At 40.3% G+C, this 18387-nt stretch overlaps 1 protein-coding gene across 1 annotated transcript in view; it reads right to left on the reverse strand.

The window, feature by feature from the left end:
* Window positions 1–4309: 4309 nt before the first annotated feature.
* The window catches only part of ALDH9A1 (aldehyde dehydrogenase 9 family member A1), a 28475-nt gene continuing 14397 nt past the window's right edge, over window positions 4310–18387 (reverse strand). Inside the window, exons 7-11 of the mRNA XM_036860365.1 lie at window positions 14125–14313; window positions 13805–13892; window positions 10139–10280; window positions 6672–6784; window positions 4310–5058 (exon numbers count right to left, since the gene is read on the reverse strand). Coding sequence (XP_036716260.1) covers window positions 4964–5058; window positions 6672–6784; window positions 10139–10280; window positions 13805–13892; window positions 14125–14313 — 627 coding nt within the window. The 3' untranslated portion in view covers window positions 4310–4963. The remainder of the gene's footprint in view (window positions 5059–6671; window positions 6785–10138; window positions 10281–13804; window positions 13893–14124; window positions 14314–18387) is intronic.

An 18387-nucleotide genomic window follows, 5' to 3' on the forward strand; every position in this document is an offset into this window, starting at 1 on the left:
TGACCTCCACCTGTCCTTACTGTATAAGGTTCTTGAGGATCAAACCTAGCACGGTGCTCCCGTGGCCAAGGGCCAGCTCAGGTTCCAGCATGAGATGTGGTAGGAAGCAGGAGAGCCACCTGCTGGTGAAACTTCATCCATCAAAAGTCAGCAACTAGGTTATCTTCTTATGTTCCAAGGACACCCCCAGAGTTTGCCCCACTTTCCTTTCATCCCTATATCACTTGCCTCCAAAGATGCTCTCCTAACTCAGTCGAAAACAGCTCTCAGTTCCCTCTCTTAAGCAGCACTGTCCAATAGAACTTTCTGACATGATGGAAGTATTATTCAACTGCACTGTCCACTATAGTTACCAAAACCCATGTGTGGCATCGAGTACTTGAAATGTGACGAGAACAACTAAAAACCTGAGTTTTTATTTAGTTTTAATTGTATTTAAATAGCTAAATGTGGCTAGTGGCTACTGTACTTGGATAGCACAGCAGTAAAGCAGTGGTTCTCAACCTTGTCTGTCCCCTAAATTCACCCCAGCAGGGACCTTTTAAGAATCCAGATGAGCAGCCCACACCCCGAATCAATTAAATTACAATCTCAGTATTTTTAAAGCTCTCTCTGGGTATTTCAAACATGTGGCCAAAGTTGAGAACCGTTGCTCTAAAACCAGTGTTTGGCAAACTATTGTGCGTAAGAACCTCCTGGGGATCTTGTTAAAATGCAGATTCTGATTCAGAGGCCTGAGGTGAGAACTGAGATTCCACAGGTCAAACAAGCACAGGCTGCTGCCCCTGGGCCACACTTGAGTACCAAGGCTCTACCCCAGCCCTTCTAATCCGTTCACTTACGCAAACATTAGGTACTTTCTGAGCCCAGTGGCATGACAGTTCTGGCTTTTCCAGTTTCCATTCTAATCAGAGAAATAATAAGCTTGTGATCTCAAACAGTGATAAATGCTTTGAAGTAAATAAAACAGTGTAGTGGGATAAGGATGTGTGCAGCAACTGCAGATTTGAGGAGGTGAATGTTTAGTTTTCGGCTTTCAGGAGCCTACAGGCGAAGATCTGGAGAAACATGCTCTCTGGGGAAGAGGCTGCTGAGGCAAGGACAGGCCTGGCAGAATAACGCTCAGGTGAACAGGGAGAGTGACAGAGGGGGATCAGAGAAGGGCAGTGGTGGTCACGGTGAGGAGTCTGGACTGTGTTCTAACTGAACTAAAAGCCGCAGAAGGGCCTTAAGCAAGAGCATGAGGAATGCTGATTTACTCTGAAGAGATTGCTCACTGCTGATCCGACTTTCTGATAGTTTTTCACAGCATCATTTAACTGCTAAGGCTTGGTCTCCTCTTTCCCCTTTGCTGATTTTATTCCCCCCTCACACTGTAAAAAGAAATACAAAGATAGGTCTTTAGGTATAAGAAAAACCAAGGAATCATTTTTACTTCTGAGGAAAGCCAAACTCAGAACTAGGCACTTCAGAGAAGCTAGGGTGGAGACTCTGCCATTGTAAGAAGCAGGCGAGGAACTCAGGGTTGCCCCCCTTCTCCGGAAGCTCCTCGTGGATGACTTCCGGGGAGGGTGTCAGTAAACTGTAGCCCACCTTCCTTCTGCCAGATTCTTGCCTTAGGCAGCAAGAGGATAGAAGGTGTAACAAATAAAGAGCAGCAGGAGGAAAGAAGGGACCCAGTGGCCACCTTTTGTCTGAAAAAAACCTGCCGAAGTGAGAGACTGCCTCTGTTTGGAGTCACAGAAAAGCCAAGCCAGAGATCAGGACTCAGCTACTGCAAAGGAGTAAGCCAACATGGGTCTTGGTTTTCTTCTTTCTCTCATTAATACAATTCCAAAACCATTTCTGTCAGTAGCAGTTAAATGACGCTGTAGCACAGGAAGCTGTCAACCAAATAAATCTTAAAATGCATATAAAAGGACATGAGTTGAATAAATTTACACGTGGCCTCATCAGGATACAGGGTTAGTTGGCAGTTATTACCTTTAAGAAAATCCTAGGAAAGATATGCACCCAAATGTTAACAGTAGTTACCTCTGGGAGATAATATTAGATGGGAGAAGGAAAAAGAAGGGTACCTTCTGCTTAACTTTCAAAAGTTAATCAAAATACTAGTAGAGGGACTTCCTGGGTGGTCCAGTGGGTAAGACTCCACGCTCCCAATGCAGGGGGCCAGGGTTCGATCCCTGGTCAGGGATCTAGATCTCACATGCCACAACTAAGAGCCTTCATGCCACAACTAAGAGTTTGCACGCCGCAACTAAAGATCCTGCACACCCCAACGAAGATCCTGCATGCTGCAACTAAAGACCTGGTGGAGCCAAATAAATAAATATTAAAAAAAAAAAAATACTAGTAGAGAAAAAGGAGACTCCAGGAGAATTTAACTAGATGATACAACTTCTTCCAAATCAAAGGAAGGCCTGGTCTCTTGGTTAAATCATGTTTCCTTAAGTGCCTTTTGTACATATTATTACTCTCCTAAGATGCTTCATTAACAAACAAGAATCTTTGTTCAGGTAAATTTGTGAAGTACGATAGCTGATGACATCCTGGAACACACTTTGGACCATGCTGCATAATGCTCCCCACCAGCTATGTCACATCTTAAGTTTCTGGACCTGTGAATATTTATATGGCAAAAGGAGACTTTGCAGATATGATTAAGTTAAGGATCTTGAGATAAGAGATTATTATGGACCATCTGGTGGGCCCTCAATGCTATCATAAGTGTCCACATAAGAGGGAAGCAGAGGGAGATTTGACTACACAGAGGAAGAAGGCAATGGAAGCAGAGAGGCTTGATGCTAAGCTGTTGCTGCTAAACAAAGAGGAGGAGCCATGAGCCACAGAATGCAGCTCTAGAGACTGGAAAAGGAGGGCAAAGATTCTCTCCTAGAGCCTACAGAGGGAGCATGCCCTGCCAACACCCTGGTTTTTGCCCAGTGAAACCATTTTGGACTTCTGACCTCCAGAACTACGAGACAATAAATGTGTTGTTTTGAAGTCCCCACATTTGTGGTAATTTGTTACAGCAGTCATACGAAATGAATACAATGAGTTAAGGTCTAGGAATCGGGGAAGGAGAGCAGAAAGCATAAGAGTTAAAGTCCCACATAGCTGGATTGGAACTCTACTCTTCAACTTACTGACTTGGCTGTGGTCCAGACTTCTCCAATTCTCAGCTTCTTCATCTGAAAATTGGGGCTAACAACTTCCTCATGTTTAGTGTGAGTATTCAATGAGAAGGGAAGTAGCAGATGGATCGCAGGGAGTATTCAAATGTTGGTTCCCTTTCCCTGGCTGTTTTCTCTTCAGAGGAACTGCCAGAACCTTGTCTTCTCCCAGGCGGCTCCTACTGTGGAAGTCACACAAGGACCCCTGAAGACCCAGGGTGAGATCATTGTTGGCCTTGCTCGGTATCATATATGTGCCCGCTGTGCGAATATCCACCAAGAGAGGCTGATTCAATTGTTCTCATCCTCTAACTACAGTTTTTACCCATCATAATAGATAATCAGATGCAGGCCCAGTAACAAGAATCATCCCTTACCTCTTAGCTACTGTGATGATTAATTTTACATGTCAGCCTGACTGGGCGATGGGATGCCTGGGTATGTCTATGAGGGTGTTTCCAGAAGAGATCAGCATTTGAACTGGTGAACTGAGTAACGCAGATGGCCCTCCCCATGTGGTGGGAATCATCCAATCCATTCAGGGCCCAAATAGAACAAAAAGGCAGAAGGAGGGCAAATTCACTCTCTCTGCTTGAGCTGAGACATCCATCTTCTGCCCTCAGACAGCAGCACTCCTGGTTCTCAGGCCTCGGGACGTGGACTGAATTATACCACCAGCTTTCCTGGGTCTCCAGCTTGTGGAGAGCAGATTGTGGGCCTTCGCAGCCGCCATAATCACGTAAGCCAATTCCTATAAGAAATCTTCTCTTATACGTATCTGTTCTATTCTATTGGTTCTGTTTCTCTGGAGAACCCTAATACCACTATTAAATCTAAATTATTCCCCTGAAAGGGAGATAAGAGGGCAAGATGAGGATCACTGCAACAGTCTGAGAAGTCACCATGATCTGACAGCCCTTTAAGGACAGCCCCTGTTTATCTGGGCTGGGAAGAACATGGAGCCCAGAAGTCTGAATGGGCCACTGAAAGTTCATTACAGCAACAGAAGCCTGCCCATGTGTACTCACTGCAAAGAAGGTCAAATCCTCTGCCTTAAATGTTTAACTTGAGCCCTATCCTGTGTCCTCCTATAACCCTGAGATGTGTATAGCTTCAAAACATGACACTGAAAGGACTGACGGTGTGATTTATTTAGTTTCAGTATACTGCAGTGGATTACAAATAATCTCTACGTTTAAATGGAAACTCTTCTGTCATAAGAGAGCAAGCTGTAACTCAAGGACTGGAGCCGGTTTCCCCCATCCTCGCAGCGCTGGCTCTGGCCAGTCAGCATTCACATCAAACTGACCCGTCTATTAGCCAAGCCCTCTCTCCCGACTGCCAGCCTTCTGAATGGAATGACAAGGGGCCATGTCTTTAAAAATGTCAAGGAGCAGAAATCTCTGCTGATTCCCCCAGGAACCTCTAAAGGCACGGGTTCTTTAAAGCAAGCTAGAGAATCAACCTGTCAGTGGGTCGGCTCTGTGGAAGAACAATCCTGTTCCCTCCCCCTGTTCTCCAGTAGTGTGCTAGCGGCTCTCAAAGATTTCAGAGAAATTTGCTTTAAAGAAAATCACAGCTTTCTTGATTAGCATCTAAAAGGCACTTACGCACATTTTCACTTAGGAAATTGATTAAGCGATGGAGAGTAACACTGAACCATTCTCTTATCCTGAATGGCCAACATTCTGGATCTAAACTGGTAGGTGGCTGCACGGCCACGGTCAAGAGAGCTGGTTCTCGTTATTCCCAGGCCTGGCCGTGTTCACTGGCTTCACTGCACTTTTTCAAAAAGCAGACTCCACGTCACCCATCTCCACGCACACAGTCTTTAGTTGTGAATAATATTCAATTGTCACACGGCCATTCTCTCTGCCAAACCCTGAAAGGAAGAGAAAGGGTGAGGGTGAGCCATTGCGGTAATCCAGCCACAGCGACCTGCAGAAACAGGCACTGCTCCCAGGGCTGGGGAAGAGCGCAGGGCCAAGAAATTCTGGGATCAAGTCCTCAACTGCATGTATTAGCTGTGGAGCTAGACGCGGGAAAAGGGACACACTAGCCTTTGGGGGTGGGGAAATATTTAGGTTTCATTTCTTACCAGTATGACTCTTAACTTCTAGTATCTACTCTTCTATTAACTTCTAGTATCTACTCTTCTAGACTAAGGTCTAAAAATGTTCAGACTTTCTTATCAAGCATTAGAGCATTCTCTACAATTATCAATCAACCTGATGCCTTTGAAAGTCAGTGCTAACTTAAAACTTAACTCTACACAATAGGCTTATTAACCTTCTCTTATACTAAATCTGTAAGAGCACCTACTATTTACACTCTGTCCACTCATGTGGGGAGTGGACCCTTTTGGCTCTCAGGTTACTCAAAGTCAAGACACTGCCAATCACTAGTAGATGAGGTTACGTGCTAAAAGGACAGCCTTCCTTGTGTCCCCTACCCCAGACTGAGGCAGGCTCTGCATCCTAAGAGCAAGGCCCAGTCTCCAAAAATGCACATCTCCAGGGGGCATCATTCCAAATGGGACATACACAATGGCCCTGCTAAGGCCTCACTCTGCCTTTTGTTCCTTTCCAAATCCTCTCAGCATGGAGCCCATTGGGCATGTTAGGCCAGCTTTCTGTCCCTCTCATCTCATGTAGGCATATCCATGGGCACTGATCCAAAGATTCAGGTTTAGGGAAGGGAAAGCTGGCCTCAGAGGCCCCACTGAGGCCAAAGCTGCAGATTCTAAACAAACTGAGGGTTATTAATTAATAAAACAGAGCCTTGGTTCCTACCCTGCATTTACGTCTGTGTTACAGCTCCTCCAGGTACCCACAGGGACAAGAATGACTAGTGAAGTATGACTAGAGAATGCCAGAATGATACCAAACGCAATACCACATAAAACTGTCAAATTAACACCCACCATCTCATCACCATTCATCCATGTTTATATGTTTGCCAACACTGTGATGGCCATAAATATCTGCCAGGAGACTAGGGGTCAGACTCTTAGAATGGTGCACCTACAAAGTCCAAACCAATTTTCATACAGAATTGGTGAAATTAGCAACAAACTCCAAAGAAAGAACCTCAAAGTAATGGCTATGTTCCTGATGCCTCAAATCTCCTAACAGACTAGATTTACAAACTTGCCATGGTTAGAACGCCTAGGGGTGCTTTTACACTTAATGGCAATCACAGACTGTGAGGAAAAAGTAATCCTACGCATGAGATAAACCTTTCTAAGATGTATGTCAGCTGTTCACAATCCAGTCTACACATCAAAGACTTCTGGAGAGCTTTTGGAAAAAATAAAGATGCTCAGCTTCCATTCCCAGAGACGCATACAGTGGGCCTGGGGAGGACCAGGAATTCATATACTTTTCCAGGTGATTCTGATACACACACAGGTTTAGGAACCTGTTCCATAAGGACTGAATTATGACCAGTGTCTCTAGAGACGGGGGTTTGCTTTCACAGTTCCCAGATCCTCACCTGACTTCTTATATCCACCAAAGGGCAACTCCACTGGGCTGACATTATAGTTGTTAATGAAGCACATTCCAGCCTGAAGCTCAGCCACCACTCTGTGGGCACGCTGGATGTCCCTATGAAGGAAAAAATGCATTGGTTATTCATTGTTTCTTTTGCTACAACCTTAACAGGAAAAGTTAGACTGTCACTTCTAAGGGTCTCAAAACATTGCCAAATTCTTGTTTCTTCAAGATGTGTTTTACAATCTTACACCATCCATGCAAAATAGATAAGGATTTGAATTTTATAGTCTCATCCAAACGCATGTACAAAGTAAGTAGCAGCAACAAGGGTGCCAAAACAATTCAATGGGGGAAAATAGTCTTTTCAACAAATAGTGCTAGAACAACTGGATATACATATGCAAAAGAATGAAGGAAGATCCCTTTCTTACACTACACACAAAAATTAACTCAAATGGGTCACTGACCTAAAATGTCAGAGTGAAAACCACAGAACTCTTTGAAGCAAACAGGAATAAATCTTCATGACCTTCGGTTAGATACAATCTTCTTAGACATGACAGCAAAAGTAACAGATAAAGAAAAAATAGAATAATTACACTGACAAAATTTTAAAATTTTGTGCTGCAAATGAGACTATCAGGAAAGTAAAAAGACAACTCACAGAAATGCAAATCAAAACTGATACAAGACACCACTGCACAACCGCTAGGATGGCTAAAATCAAGAGAACCGACAATAACAATTGCTGGCTAGGATGTGGAGAAACTGGACCCCTTATACATTGCTGATGGGAATGTAAAATGGTACTGCCACTTTGGAAAACAGTTTAGCAGTTCCTCAAATAGTTAAACACAGAGTCACCATAGGATCCAGCAACTCCACTCCTGGGTATATACCAGAAATGAAATATACAAATATCCACACAAAGACTCATATATGAATGCTCACAGGAGCATTATTCATAATAGCCAAAAAGTAGAAACAGCCCAAATGTCTATCAATGGGTCAATGAATAAACAAAATGTGATATATCCATACAACAGAATATTACTCAGTAGTAGAAAGGAATAAAGTAGTGATACATACTATAACAATAAATGAACTTTGAGAAGAAGCCAGTAGATGAACTAAGTGAAAGAAGCCAGTCGTGAAAGGTCACATACTGTATGATTTCATCTATGTAAAATATTCAAAATACGCAAATCTATAAAGACAAAGTAGATCAGTGGTTGCCAGGAACTGGGGGGAGGGGAAAATGCAGAGTAACTGTTATTGTTCTTAGAATGAAGAAAATGTTCTATAATTAGATTATAATGACAGTTGTACAATCTGTAAATATACTAAAAACTACTGAATTGTACAATTTAAATAGGTGAATTGTTTGGTACATGAATTATCGCAACAAAGCTGTTTTTTTTTTTTTAAAAAAAAAAAAAAAGGAGTTACCCCCCTTTGTAACTGGCCTTTGTCTGCATTTTGGTGGCGAAGCAAAGCAAGAGGAGAGACTTATCCCACTCAATCCTCAAATCAAAAAAAGCAGCTCCTAGGGCTTCCCTGGTGGCGCAGTGGTTAAGAATCTGCCTGCCAATGCAGGGGACACGGGTTCGAGTCCTGGTCTGGGAAGATCCCACATGCCGTGGAGCAACTAAGCCCGTGAGCCACAACTACTGAGCCTGCGCGTCTGGAGCCTGTGCTCCACAACGGGAGAGGCCGCAACAGTGAGAGGCCTGCACACCGCGATGAAGAGTGGCCCCCGCTCGCCGCAACTAGAGAAAGCCCTCGCACAGAAATGAAGACCCAACACAGCCAAAAATAAATAAATAAAGAAATAAAGAAAGAAAGAAAGAAAGAAAGAAAGAAAGAAAGAAAGAAAGAAAGAAAGAAAGAAAGAAAGAAAGCAGCTCCTGGGACTTCCCTGGTGGTGCAGTGGTTAAGACTCCATGCTCCCAATGCAGGGGGCCGGGGTTCGATCCCTGGTCAGGAAACTAGATCCCACACGCATGCTGCAACTAAGAGTTCACATGCCACAACTAAAGAGCCCGTCTGCCACAACTAAGGAGCCCACGTGCACAACTAAGACCCAGCACAACCAAATAAATAAATAAATAAATATTTTAAAATATACATATATATACCAAAAAAAAAAAAGCAGCTCCTGGGAATTCCCTGGCAGTCCAGTGGTTAAGACTCTGTGCTTTCACTGTCAAGGGCCTGGGTTCAATCCCTGGTCGGGGAACTAAGATCCCATAAGCTGTGAGGCGCAGCCCAAAAATACAAAACAAAACAAGCAAACAAAAAAGCAGCTCCTCAGAGAGGACTTTTAGGGCAGTGAAACTACTCTGTATGATACTACAACAGTGAGTACAAGTTATTATACATTTGTCCAAACCCATAGAATGCACACCAAGAGTGAACCCTAACGTGGACTATAGTCTTTGGGTGATAAAGATGTGTTCATGTAGCTTCATCAATTCTAACAACTGTTCCACTCTGGTGGGGGATGTGGATCATGGGGGAGACTATGCATGTGTGGGGCTGGGGTAGTTGGGAAATCTCTGTACTTCCACTCAGTTTTGCAGTGAACCTAAAAGTGCTCTAAAATATAAAGTCTATTTAAAAAAAAAAAAAAAAAAGTAGCTCCTCACTTTTTTCTTCAGAACTCAAAAAGAAGCTATTACATCAGGTCTTCAAGGGAGACTTGGGTCTTCCATCCCACGTTCCTGACCACAAAACTACAAAAAATAATAACCTTGTGTATCACTAAAGAAATAGCATAATCCCAAGTGTAAACAGTCTTAGAAAACTGCCTACTACTGCCAAAGACTAATCAGAGTTTGTACATAAACAAGCAATCTGCAAGCATTTTCTAAGAAATTTTTCTCCAAAATCACTTTTTGTTTTTCTTATAGTGGTTAAAGTTTATGTACAAAGATATTAATCCCAACATAACTTACAATAGTTAAAATTGGAAATAGCACCCTAAATACACAACAATGGAAAAAAGGCCCACATGTGTTACAATGCATTCTAATTTAGGGACTACTATAAAGCTAAAAATCATGGCTTTGAAGAATACTGCCCAGTATTTATATGCTTATGGATTTCTAAATTCCTTGACATACATGTTTTTAATAGGCACCTAACATGATGCTTTACGTAGATCAGAAACTTAAATATTTATTCAATGTATGAATGAAAAAAGGATAGAATTTTCATCAATAAAGCTAATAGCTAATTTAAACTCAACACTAGGGTTCTCTGGCCATTCAGGGCTAACTGTGAAATGCTACTTTGCCATCTTTTGACTTTAGCTGAAGCAAATAGAAAGTGCTGATGAAAATGCAGTAAGGGCAAACTCCAGTGAGGGCAAACTCCAGTGAGGGAATAAGATCAATTACATATCTAAGAAGACACTGCAGCCCCATTTCTTCAAAGCCATTTGGGGTGTCCTTCCCCACCTACCTGGTGAAGACACCAGCCGCTAGTCCGAAAGTGGTATCATTGGCTCTTTCCAGAACCTCAGCTTCAGTGTCAAATGATAAAATGGACATAACCGGTCCAAAGATCTCTTCTTTCACACAGGTCATGTCATCGCTACAATTAGCTGCAAACATTATTAAAAAACCAAACATCAGCGAAGGAATGATTATTTCTGGCACGTTAAAATTTCCTGTTCACAGTAAACAGTGAATACACAGCTTTAGAGAAATTTCAATGTGACATTTTCAGTGTGAATATAAATCCGAGCATCCTTTCTGCATGACGATTTAACACTACGTATTAAGGAGCCATGGCCTCTGTATTCATTCTAAATCTACTTTTTTGAATTCATCACGAGGAAATAGCTAAGGAGGTGGACAAGGATGTACATACAAGGACTTCCATCACAACATTCCTGTGACAGTCAAAACTAGAAGCAACAAACTAGACATCCAAAACAGATGCGATGATCACGTGAATGGTACACAACCCAATGATGAATTTCTATGAAGCCTCAAAAAGTAATGTTCTGGAGACTTCCCTGGTGGTCCAGTGTTAAGAATCTGCCTTCCAATGCAGAGGACGCGGGTTCGATCCCTGGTTGGGGAACTAAGATCCCACATGCCGCAGGGCAACTAAGCCCACGCGCCACAACTAGAGAGCTCACGTGGCCCAACTAGTGAGCCTGCGTGCCCTGGAGCCGCATGCCACAACTACAGAAGCCCATGTGCCACAACTAAAGAAGCCCATGCACGGCAACAAAGACTCAGTGCAGCCAAAATAAAAAAACAAAAAAACAAAAAAACAAAAAAAACGGTGTGTGTGTGTGTGTGTGTGTGTGTGTGTAGGATGCACTCCAAATGAATTAAAATGATTACTAAAAAAAAAAAAAGTTATGTTTTTGAAGAAAATTTAATAAGTAAATGCTCATGATTAACACTCACTGAAAAAGATACAAACTGTATATATCCTCTCAATTTCTGTTAAAATGTACACATGACTAACATTTTTTATATTTTTTCACATTTTCTTAATGACTCTGATATGATTAGAATGAGAAATAATATTTTTAAAAAAGAAAATACAATGCAAAAAAAATAATAACTTAGAAATAACTGAAGGAGTGTTCATTTTATATGAAAATGTACTTAAGTTTTTAAGTGGTTAATTCCCTAAAAAGATTAAATTCACACATGACATTTTAAAATATGCATATATGTCTAAAGAAGCTCATATATTTAGATGTGAAATACTGAACCCCACTGATCCTCAAGACAGTGGTGCTTTTATCCGCACTCTGGCTGAAGAACAGCTCACCTCAATGCTGGCAACCACGCATGGAGTGAGATATGTTGTTTGTAAGGTTGTGTGATACATGTAAACAATGTGGAGGCAGAAATACAGCTTGAGAACCCTACTTTAAACACCAGCTTTGCACTAGCCAAAGCTAAAAACCAACTTCTCACATATCTACAAAGAGGAGGACTCTAAAATCTCATAAGAGATGAATCAGAGCTTGTGCATACAAAGTAAGAACAGCACTCTGGTCGTCTGTACGTTACACTGTACTCTGGGGACACCTAAACTATCTTCAAAGGTATATTAAATAATTTTAGGTTGTGTTTAAGGATAGTTTATTATAATCTAAATCTTTGAAAATTACTAAGCCACATACAATTTTTACGGAAATTGTTAGCCAGAATATTAAATTACTCAAGACAATTCATTACCCAACAGTCCCAGAATACAGTTTGTCTTACACAGGTTGATAACACAGTATGGCTCTGTGTGCAACGCATTCTATATTGGAGAGTCAAAAGAGATGAGGGGATAAAGCGGCAGTTGATGTTATGAGAAAAGAAAAGGTTCCTGCCCCACATATAACACTCATTATACTCTAGCCCCAAATCTCAAGTAAATGAATCTAAAGATTGAGGCTCTGGAGTCATTCTCAAACTTTAACATGCGTAAAAATGAACTGAGGACTTATTAATGTGCAGATCTCAAGGTCCTGGGCCCTGAAAGTGACATTTGGGGGTCTAGGGCAGGGACCAGAAATCTGCATTTTTAACAAGTTTTCCAAGTGATATTGATGCTGTAGATGACAAACAAGGCTTTCAGAATCACTAGAATGAAGTTAAGGTAGTTAGCTCACTGTCCTTTGCATAGGTTCACAGTTTGTTTAAAAATATTTTTTTTCCTAATTGTAAAATACATGTTCTCTGTAGAAAATCTGTAATATTCAGAAATGCACAAAGTATAATAAAAAATCACCTTTAATCCCAGCATCTAGAGAAATCCACTATCAATATTATGATGCGGACTTCCCTGGTGGCACAGTGGTTAAGAATCTGCCTGCCAATGCAGGGGACACGGGTTCGAGCCCTGGTCTGGGAAGATCCCACAGGCCGCGGAGCAACTAAGCCCGTGCGCCACAACTACTGAGCCTCCGTGCCACAACTACTGAAGCCTGTGCACCTAAAGCCCATGCTCCACAAGAGAAGCCACTGCAATGAGAAGCCCACTCACCACAACGAAGAGTAGCCCCCGCTCACCACAACTAGAGAAAGCCCATGTGCAGCAACGAAGACACAACACAGCCAAAAATAAATAAATAAAATAAATTTATTAAAAAAAAAACAAAACAGAAACCTGATTCCTTTAAAAAAAAATACTATGATGCATATTCTCTGTTCCTTCTTTTTCCCATGCACATATTTGATTTTTAATAGATTTGGGATAATACCATATACACTACTGCTTAACCTGTATTTTCTACGTAAAAACCTATAGTAAGTTTTCCCTCTTCCTTAATAGCTACAAGCTAATCCATAGCATGGATGCTAAATTCACAGCCCTTAAGCCTCAGCGGATCTTTAGCTTTTTAGCAAGAGCTAAAAGGTTAAACTGCACCAAATATCAAGTGTTGAAAAGTGACACCACTATCAACCTCAGGGACAAAAATCAGCTGAATCTATCTTCAGGATAAGGTGAAAGGAATTATACAACATAATTCCATCTATATATAGTTTTTTAAAGTCAAGGAAACTAGCAATATTTTTATAGGAGATACTAACATACAATATAAAATGACAGAGAAAAGTAAATGACAACAACAACATCTAGAACAGTGTCACCCCCAGTAGAAGGGAAGGAGATGGGTGTGGGGACAGTAGGATGACCACATACTTGACTGTCCAAACCAGGAGATTTTTCAGATTGAAAGGAAGTGCTAAAATTATTATATCATATAATTTTTGAAAATATTAATATATTGTCCAACAAATTGGTTTTATTATATTGATGATCTAAAGTTCAAAGAAAAGCACATTCTTTACCAACTTTCTTGAGAAAAGAAATTCATCACTGAATTTTTAACAAACATGCCCTTTAATTTCTTTGGAGTGCCTTGATTCTAGAACAACAGCCGTACACCCAGTTAAGTCCCAGGTAACTGATATCATTGTCCAAGAAGAGGAGGGGCACACATGAGGCTTCCAAGGTAAGGGAGAACTACTCCTTAAATCTGAGTAGCAGGGACACACAGTTGCCAACCCTTGCCTTACACCATATACACAGTTTATAAATATTCTCGTCTATCTGACATTTAATTCAAACTGTTTAAAAGCAAACAAGAAGAGGACATACCTAACACACAAGGTCTCATGTAATACCCATCCTTTAATTTGGGATCTTCAGGTACGTAGAGGTCTCCACCACATAATACTTTAGCACCCTGCCAAAAAAGAAAAAAGAACGCATATTTTATGTTAAACATAAAACCCCAGTATGCATTCCTGAAATGCCACTTGTGTCCTGAACAAATGCATACTTAGTCACTCCACGGCAAGTACAACGCAGAATACAGCTCCCAAATGGATATGACCATAGGAAAGAAGCATAGAGCAAGTAACCTAGGAGTAACTACCCCTCCCCCTCCTCTCATCTCACCTCCACTTGTTTCTCACCTGCTCCTTTGCCACTTTAACAAACCCAAGGACTCGCTCCAGATGTGGTCGGTTGATCAGGGGACCCATCCTTGTATCTTCCAGGAGGGGATCTCCAATTTTTATCCTTTGGGTCTGTTTCACCACTTCCTCTGTAAATTGATCAAGAATTTCCTTTTGCACAAATACCCTTGTACCATTACAACAAACCTAAAGGACAGACACATAAAAATTTATATGTAGATGAGGGGGAAAAAAGGAAAAGGAAAAAAAGTCCAACAGCTTTAAATTTAAGAGACAGTATACTTTCTTTAAAGGTTAGTTCCACTCCTAAAAATTATCACCATACTGAATTGTATCACACATGTAATTGTGGACATACTACCCCACACACAAACTCTCTGCCCTTTGAGATAAAAGTTATGCCTTTGTTTTTGTTTAAATTTCCTTAAAACAATTAATAGATCCATATGACCCATAGGACTTCTCCTATTTCCTCATCTCAGATGCTCAATTTGGCTGTATATTTTGAGAGCAGGAGGTAAGAGTGGAAGGGACTGAAGAGTAAAAATAGAACAAGAACTGAGGTCTTGAGTCTAATAAAAACGTAGGGCGGTGCAGAGTCAATGTTTGTCTCTAAAAACACAAGTAATGGGACTTCCCTGGTGGTGCAGTGGTTAAGAATCCTCCTGCCAATGCAGGGGACATGGGTTCGATCCCTGGTCCGGGAAGATACCACGTGCCACAGAGCAACTAAGCCCATGCGTCACAACTAGTGAGCCTGCACTCTAGAGCCTGCGAGCCACAACTACTGAAGGCCGTGTGCGCCTAGAGCCCGTGCTCCGCAACAAGAGAAGCCACCACAATGAGAAGCCCACACAGCGCTATGAATAGTCCCTGCTCGCTGCAACTAGAGAAAGCCCGCAAGTAGCAACCAAAATTTAAAAAAAAAACACATACACAAGTAATGACTATTTAGACCCTCCCACAGACATGAACATAAATACTACTCAAATGCTATCAGAACAGTAGAATAGAAAAGAAAGTCCAAAAATAGATCCAAGTACTCAAGGAAATTTAGTTTATGATAAAGGTGGAATCTAAAACCACTAGAGTAAAGATGAATTAGTAACAAATGGTTCCACTGGTTAGCCATGTGGAAAATAAGATACAATCTCATACTGTACACAGGAGTAACCCCCAAATGTATAAGGAATCTAAAAATAGAATAAAAAAACAATTACTGAGAGAAAATATAGGTGAATTCTTCTATAACTTAGGTGCAGGAAAAGGTTTTCTAACTAGTACTCAAAATCTAGATGCAATGAAAGAAAAAAATGATAAATTTGACTACATAAAATTAATAATCTTTTGCATGGCAAAAACATCCTAAACAAAGCCAAGACAACAAACTGGAAGAAAGCATTTACAACGTACATCACAGATAAAGGGTACTATCACCAATATTTAAATAACTTATAAAAACTGAGGGAAAATCAAAATAGCGTAACACACCAAAAAAAGTGAACTTGGGAATTCCCTGGCAGTCCAGTGGTTAGGACTTGGCACTTTCACTGCCAAGGGCCCAGGTTTGATCCCTGGTTGGGGAACTAAGATTCTGCAAGCGTTGTAGCATGGCCAAAAAGACAAAAAGTGAACTTTGCTATGTGTGAATAAGAAAAAAAATCTCTACAAAAAGAATTGAAGGAAATGACTAGATGTTCAATATAAAATTGGATAAAAGTTATGCACAATTCACACACACACATATAAATGGTCCTTAAGCCTAGAAAAGATGTTCAATCTCATTCATAGAGAATTGAAATTAAAACTACAATGAAATATCACCTCTTACCTCGTGAGGAAATAGGCACACATATATTGTTGGTAGGAATGCAAGTTGGTCCAACCCATTTGGAGGGGAATATGGCATTATCTTATAAAATTATATATGCACTCAACATCACTAATGATAAGGGAAATACAAATAAAAACCTACAGTGAGATACTACTTCACATCTACTCTGATGGCTGTGACCAAAAAAACCAGAAAATAACAAGTACTGGCAAGGATGTGGAGAAATTAGAGCTTTTGTGCATTGTTGGTGAGAACATAAAATGGTGCAGCTGCTGTAGAAAACAGTATGGCAATTTCTTGAAAAATTAAACACAGAATTACTATATGATCTAGAAATTCCACTTCTGGGTACGTACCCAAAAGAAAGCGGGGACTTGAGTAGATATTTGTACATCAATGTTCATAGCAGTACTAGTCACAATAGCCAAAGGTAGCAATAACCTAAATGTCCACCAGTAGATGAATGGATAAAGAAAATGTGGCATACATATACAACGGGATACTACGCAATCTTGAAAAGGAAGAAAAATCTGACACATGCTACAACATAGATGAACCTTAAAGACCTTAAGTTAAGTGAAATAAGCCAGACACAAAAGGACTAATACTGTTTGATTCCACTTATATGAGATACCTAGAATAGTCAAATCCATATAGATAGAAAGTAGAAAAGTGGTTACCAGGGACTGGGAAGAAAGGATTTATGAAGTTATTGTTTAATGTGTAGAGTTTCAGTCTTGTAAGATGAAAAGAGTTCTAGAGGTGGATGGTGGTGATGGCTGCACAACAATGTGAATGTACTTAATGCCACTGGACTGTACACTCAAAAATGATTAACATGGTCAATTTTATATTATATATATTTTACCACAAAAAAATAGGCACAAAAAATTACATATACATTTACCACTTCTAGGAATTTACTCTGAAAATATATCTCCAACAATATGAACACACATGTGCACGAGGTTATTCACTGCAGAACTGTTTGTAATCACAAAATACTGGAAACTAAATGCCCATCCAAAAGAGAGTAGTTGAATAAACTAACAGCTATATAAGGAATTATACTACACAGCTATAAAGAAGAAAGAAGATTTCTATGAAATGAAGTGATTTCCAGGTGAAAAAAGCAAAAAGCAAAACAGTAACTCTAATATCTTAGAGTTACTATTAGCTATTATTAGTTACTAGTTACTAGTTACTACTAATTAGTTACTATTAGTTACTAGTTACTACTAGCTATCTTTTGTGTTGAGGAAAGAAGAGAAAATAAGAAATATACAAGTACCTGGTCATTTGTGTAAAAAGAAATAGGAAGGAAAAATGAGAAACAGATTTGGCTGGATAGGGATGGATTGGAAGAAGGAGGGAACGGGAGTGGGTAGAAGGGATAGGAGGAATGCCATTTCTGTTTGCTTTTTTGGTAAAATTCTGACATTTAGAACCATGTTAGTATTTCGCCTGAAGCAAGGATGGGTGAAAATAAACCCCAAATGAAATACAAACAGAAACGAACAAACTCATTATTTAAAATGAATATCATAACCATACTGAAGGGGGTGGTGAAGGAAGAACTGACTCATTAACCTCTGAACACAGAATTTTAACTGTGCCCCAGGCTAAAGACAAAAAGGGCTGTAAAAAAAAAAAATGTTGCACTCTAGTTAGAAGGTTTATTTTTCACAGTAGTGTACTTTCACAAATCTGAAACTATTATAAACATATTCTAGGATGGAGTAACTACATACATTGTGAGTAATGGAAGCTAAATGTCTCATCACTGTCAGAGAAGGAAATTATAAATATGAAAGGGAGGAGGCTAAAATAAACCTTGCAGCGTTGGAATGATTGAAAATATCTGTATAAACTTGTAGTTATTAATAGAGATGGATACATAATACATGTGTCTGTGCATACATACACATATGCCAAATATACATTTCCTGGCTCTGGCCTCTGAGAAGACATAGGAGCAATGATACTCCAGTAGAAACGAGTACACCTGGCACCCAGATCTGGGTTTCTAAATACCATTTACCACTAAATGGAACCAAGCCTCCTTAGAGAGATGGCTCATTACAGAGCTCCACCAGAGAAAGCACAAGATGTGTCTAGAACACCTTGCTGTGCCAGGAAGTAAAGAAGTGCTCAAAGAATAATGAGAACATATCAAAAAGTCACAGAAAGAGGCTCCCACTACATGAATCTGCAATTATTTGAGCATCAAAATAAATAATACTAGCAATGGGTTATAACTTGTAGAATGAGATAAGAAGCCATGGGTCCATGCTGATATAATGAATGAAAAACAAACTAAGGAAAAGGGAAAAAAGTTCTTTCTTGTAATAGACAGTGAACTATATAAAGGTAGAAGGAGTAACAGAATTGGAAATACACCACTTGGTGACCACCAGAAAAAAATG

The sequence above is a fragment of the Balaenoptera musculus genome, chromosome 1, assembly GCF_009873245.2.
Source record: "Balaenoptera musculus isolate JJ_BM4_2016_0621 chromosome 1, mBalMus1.pri.v3, whole genome shotgun sequence".
Taxonomy (NCBI): Eukaryota; Metazoa; Chordata; class Mammalia; order Artiodactyla; family Balaenopteridae; genus Balaenoptera; species Balaenoptera musculus.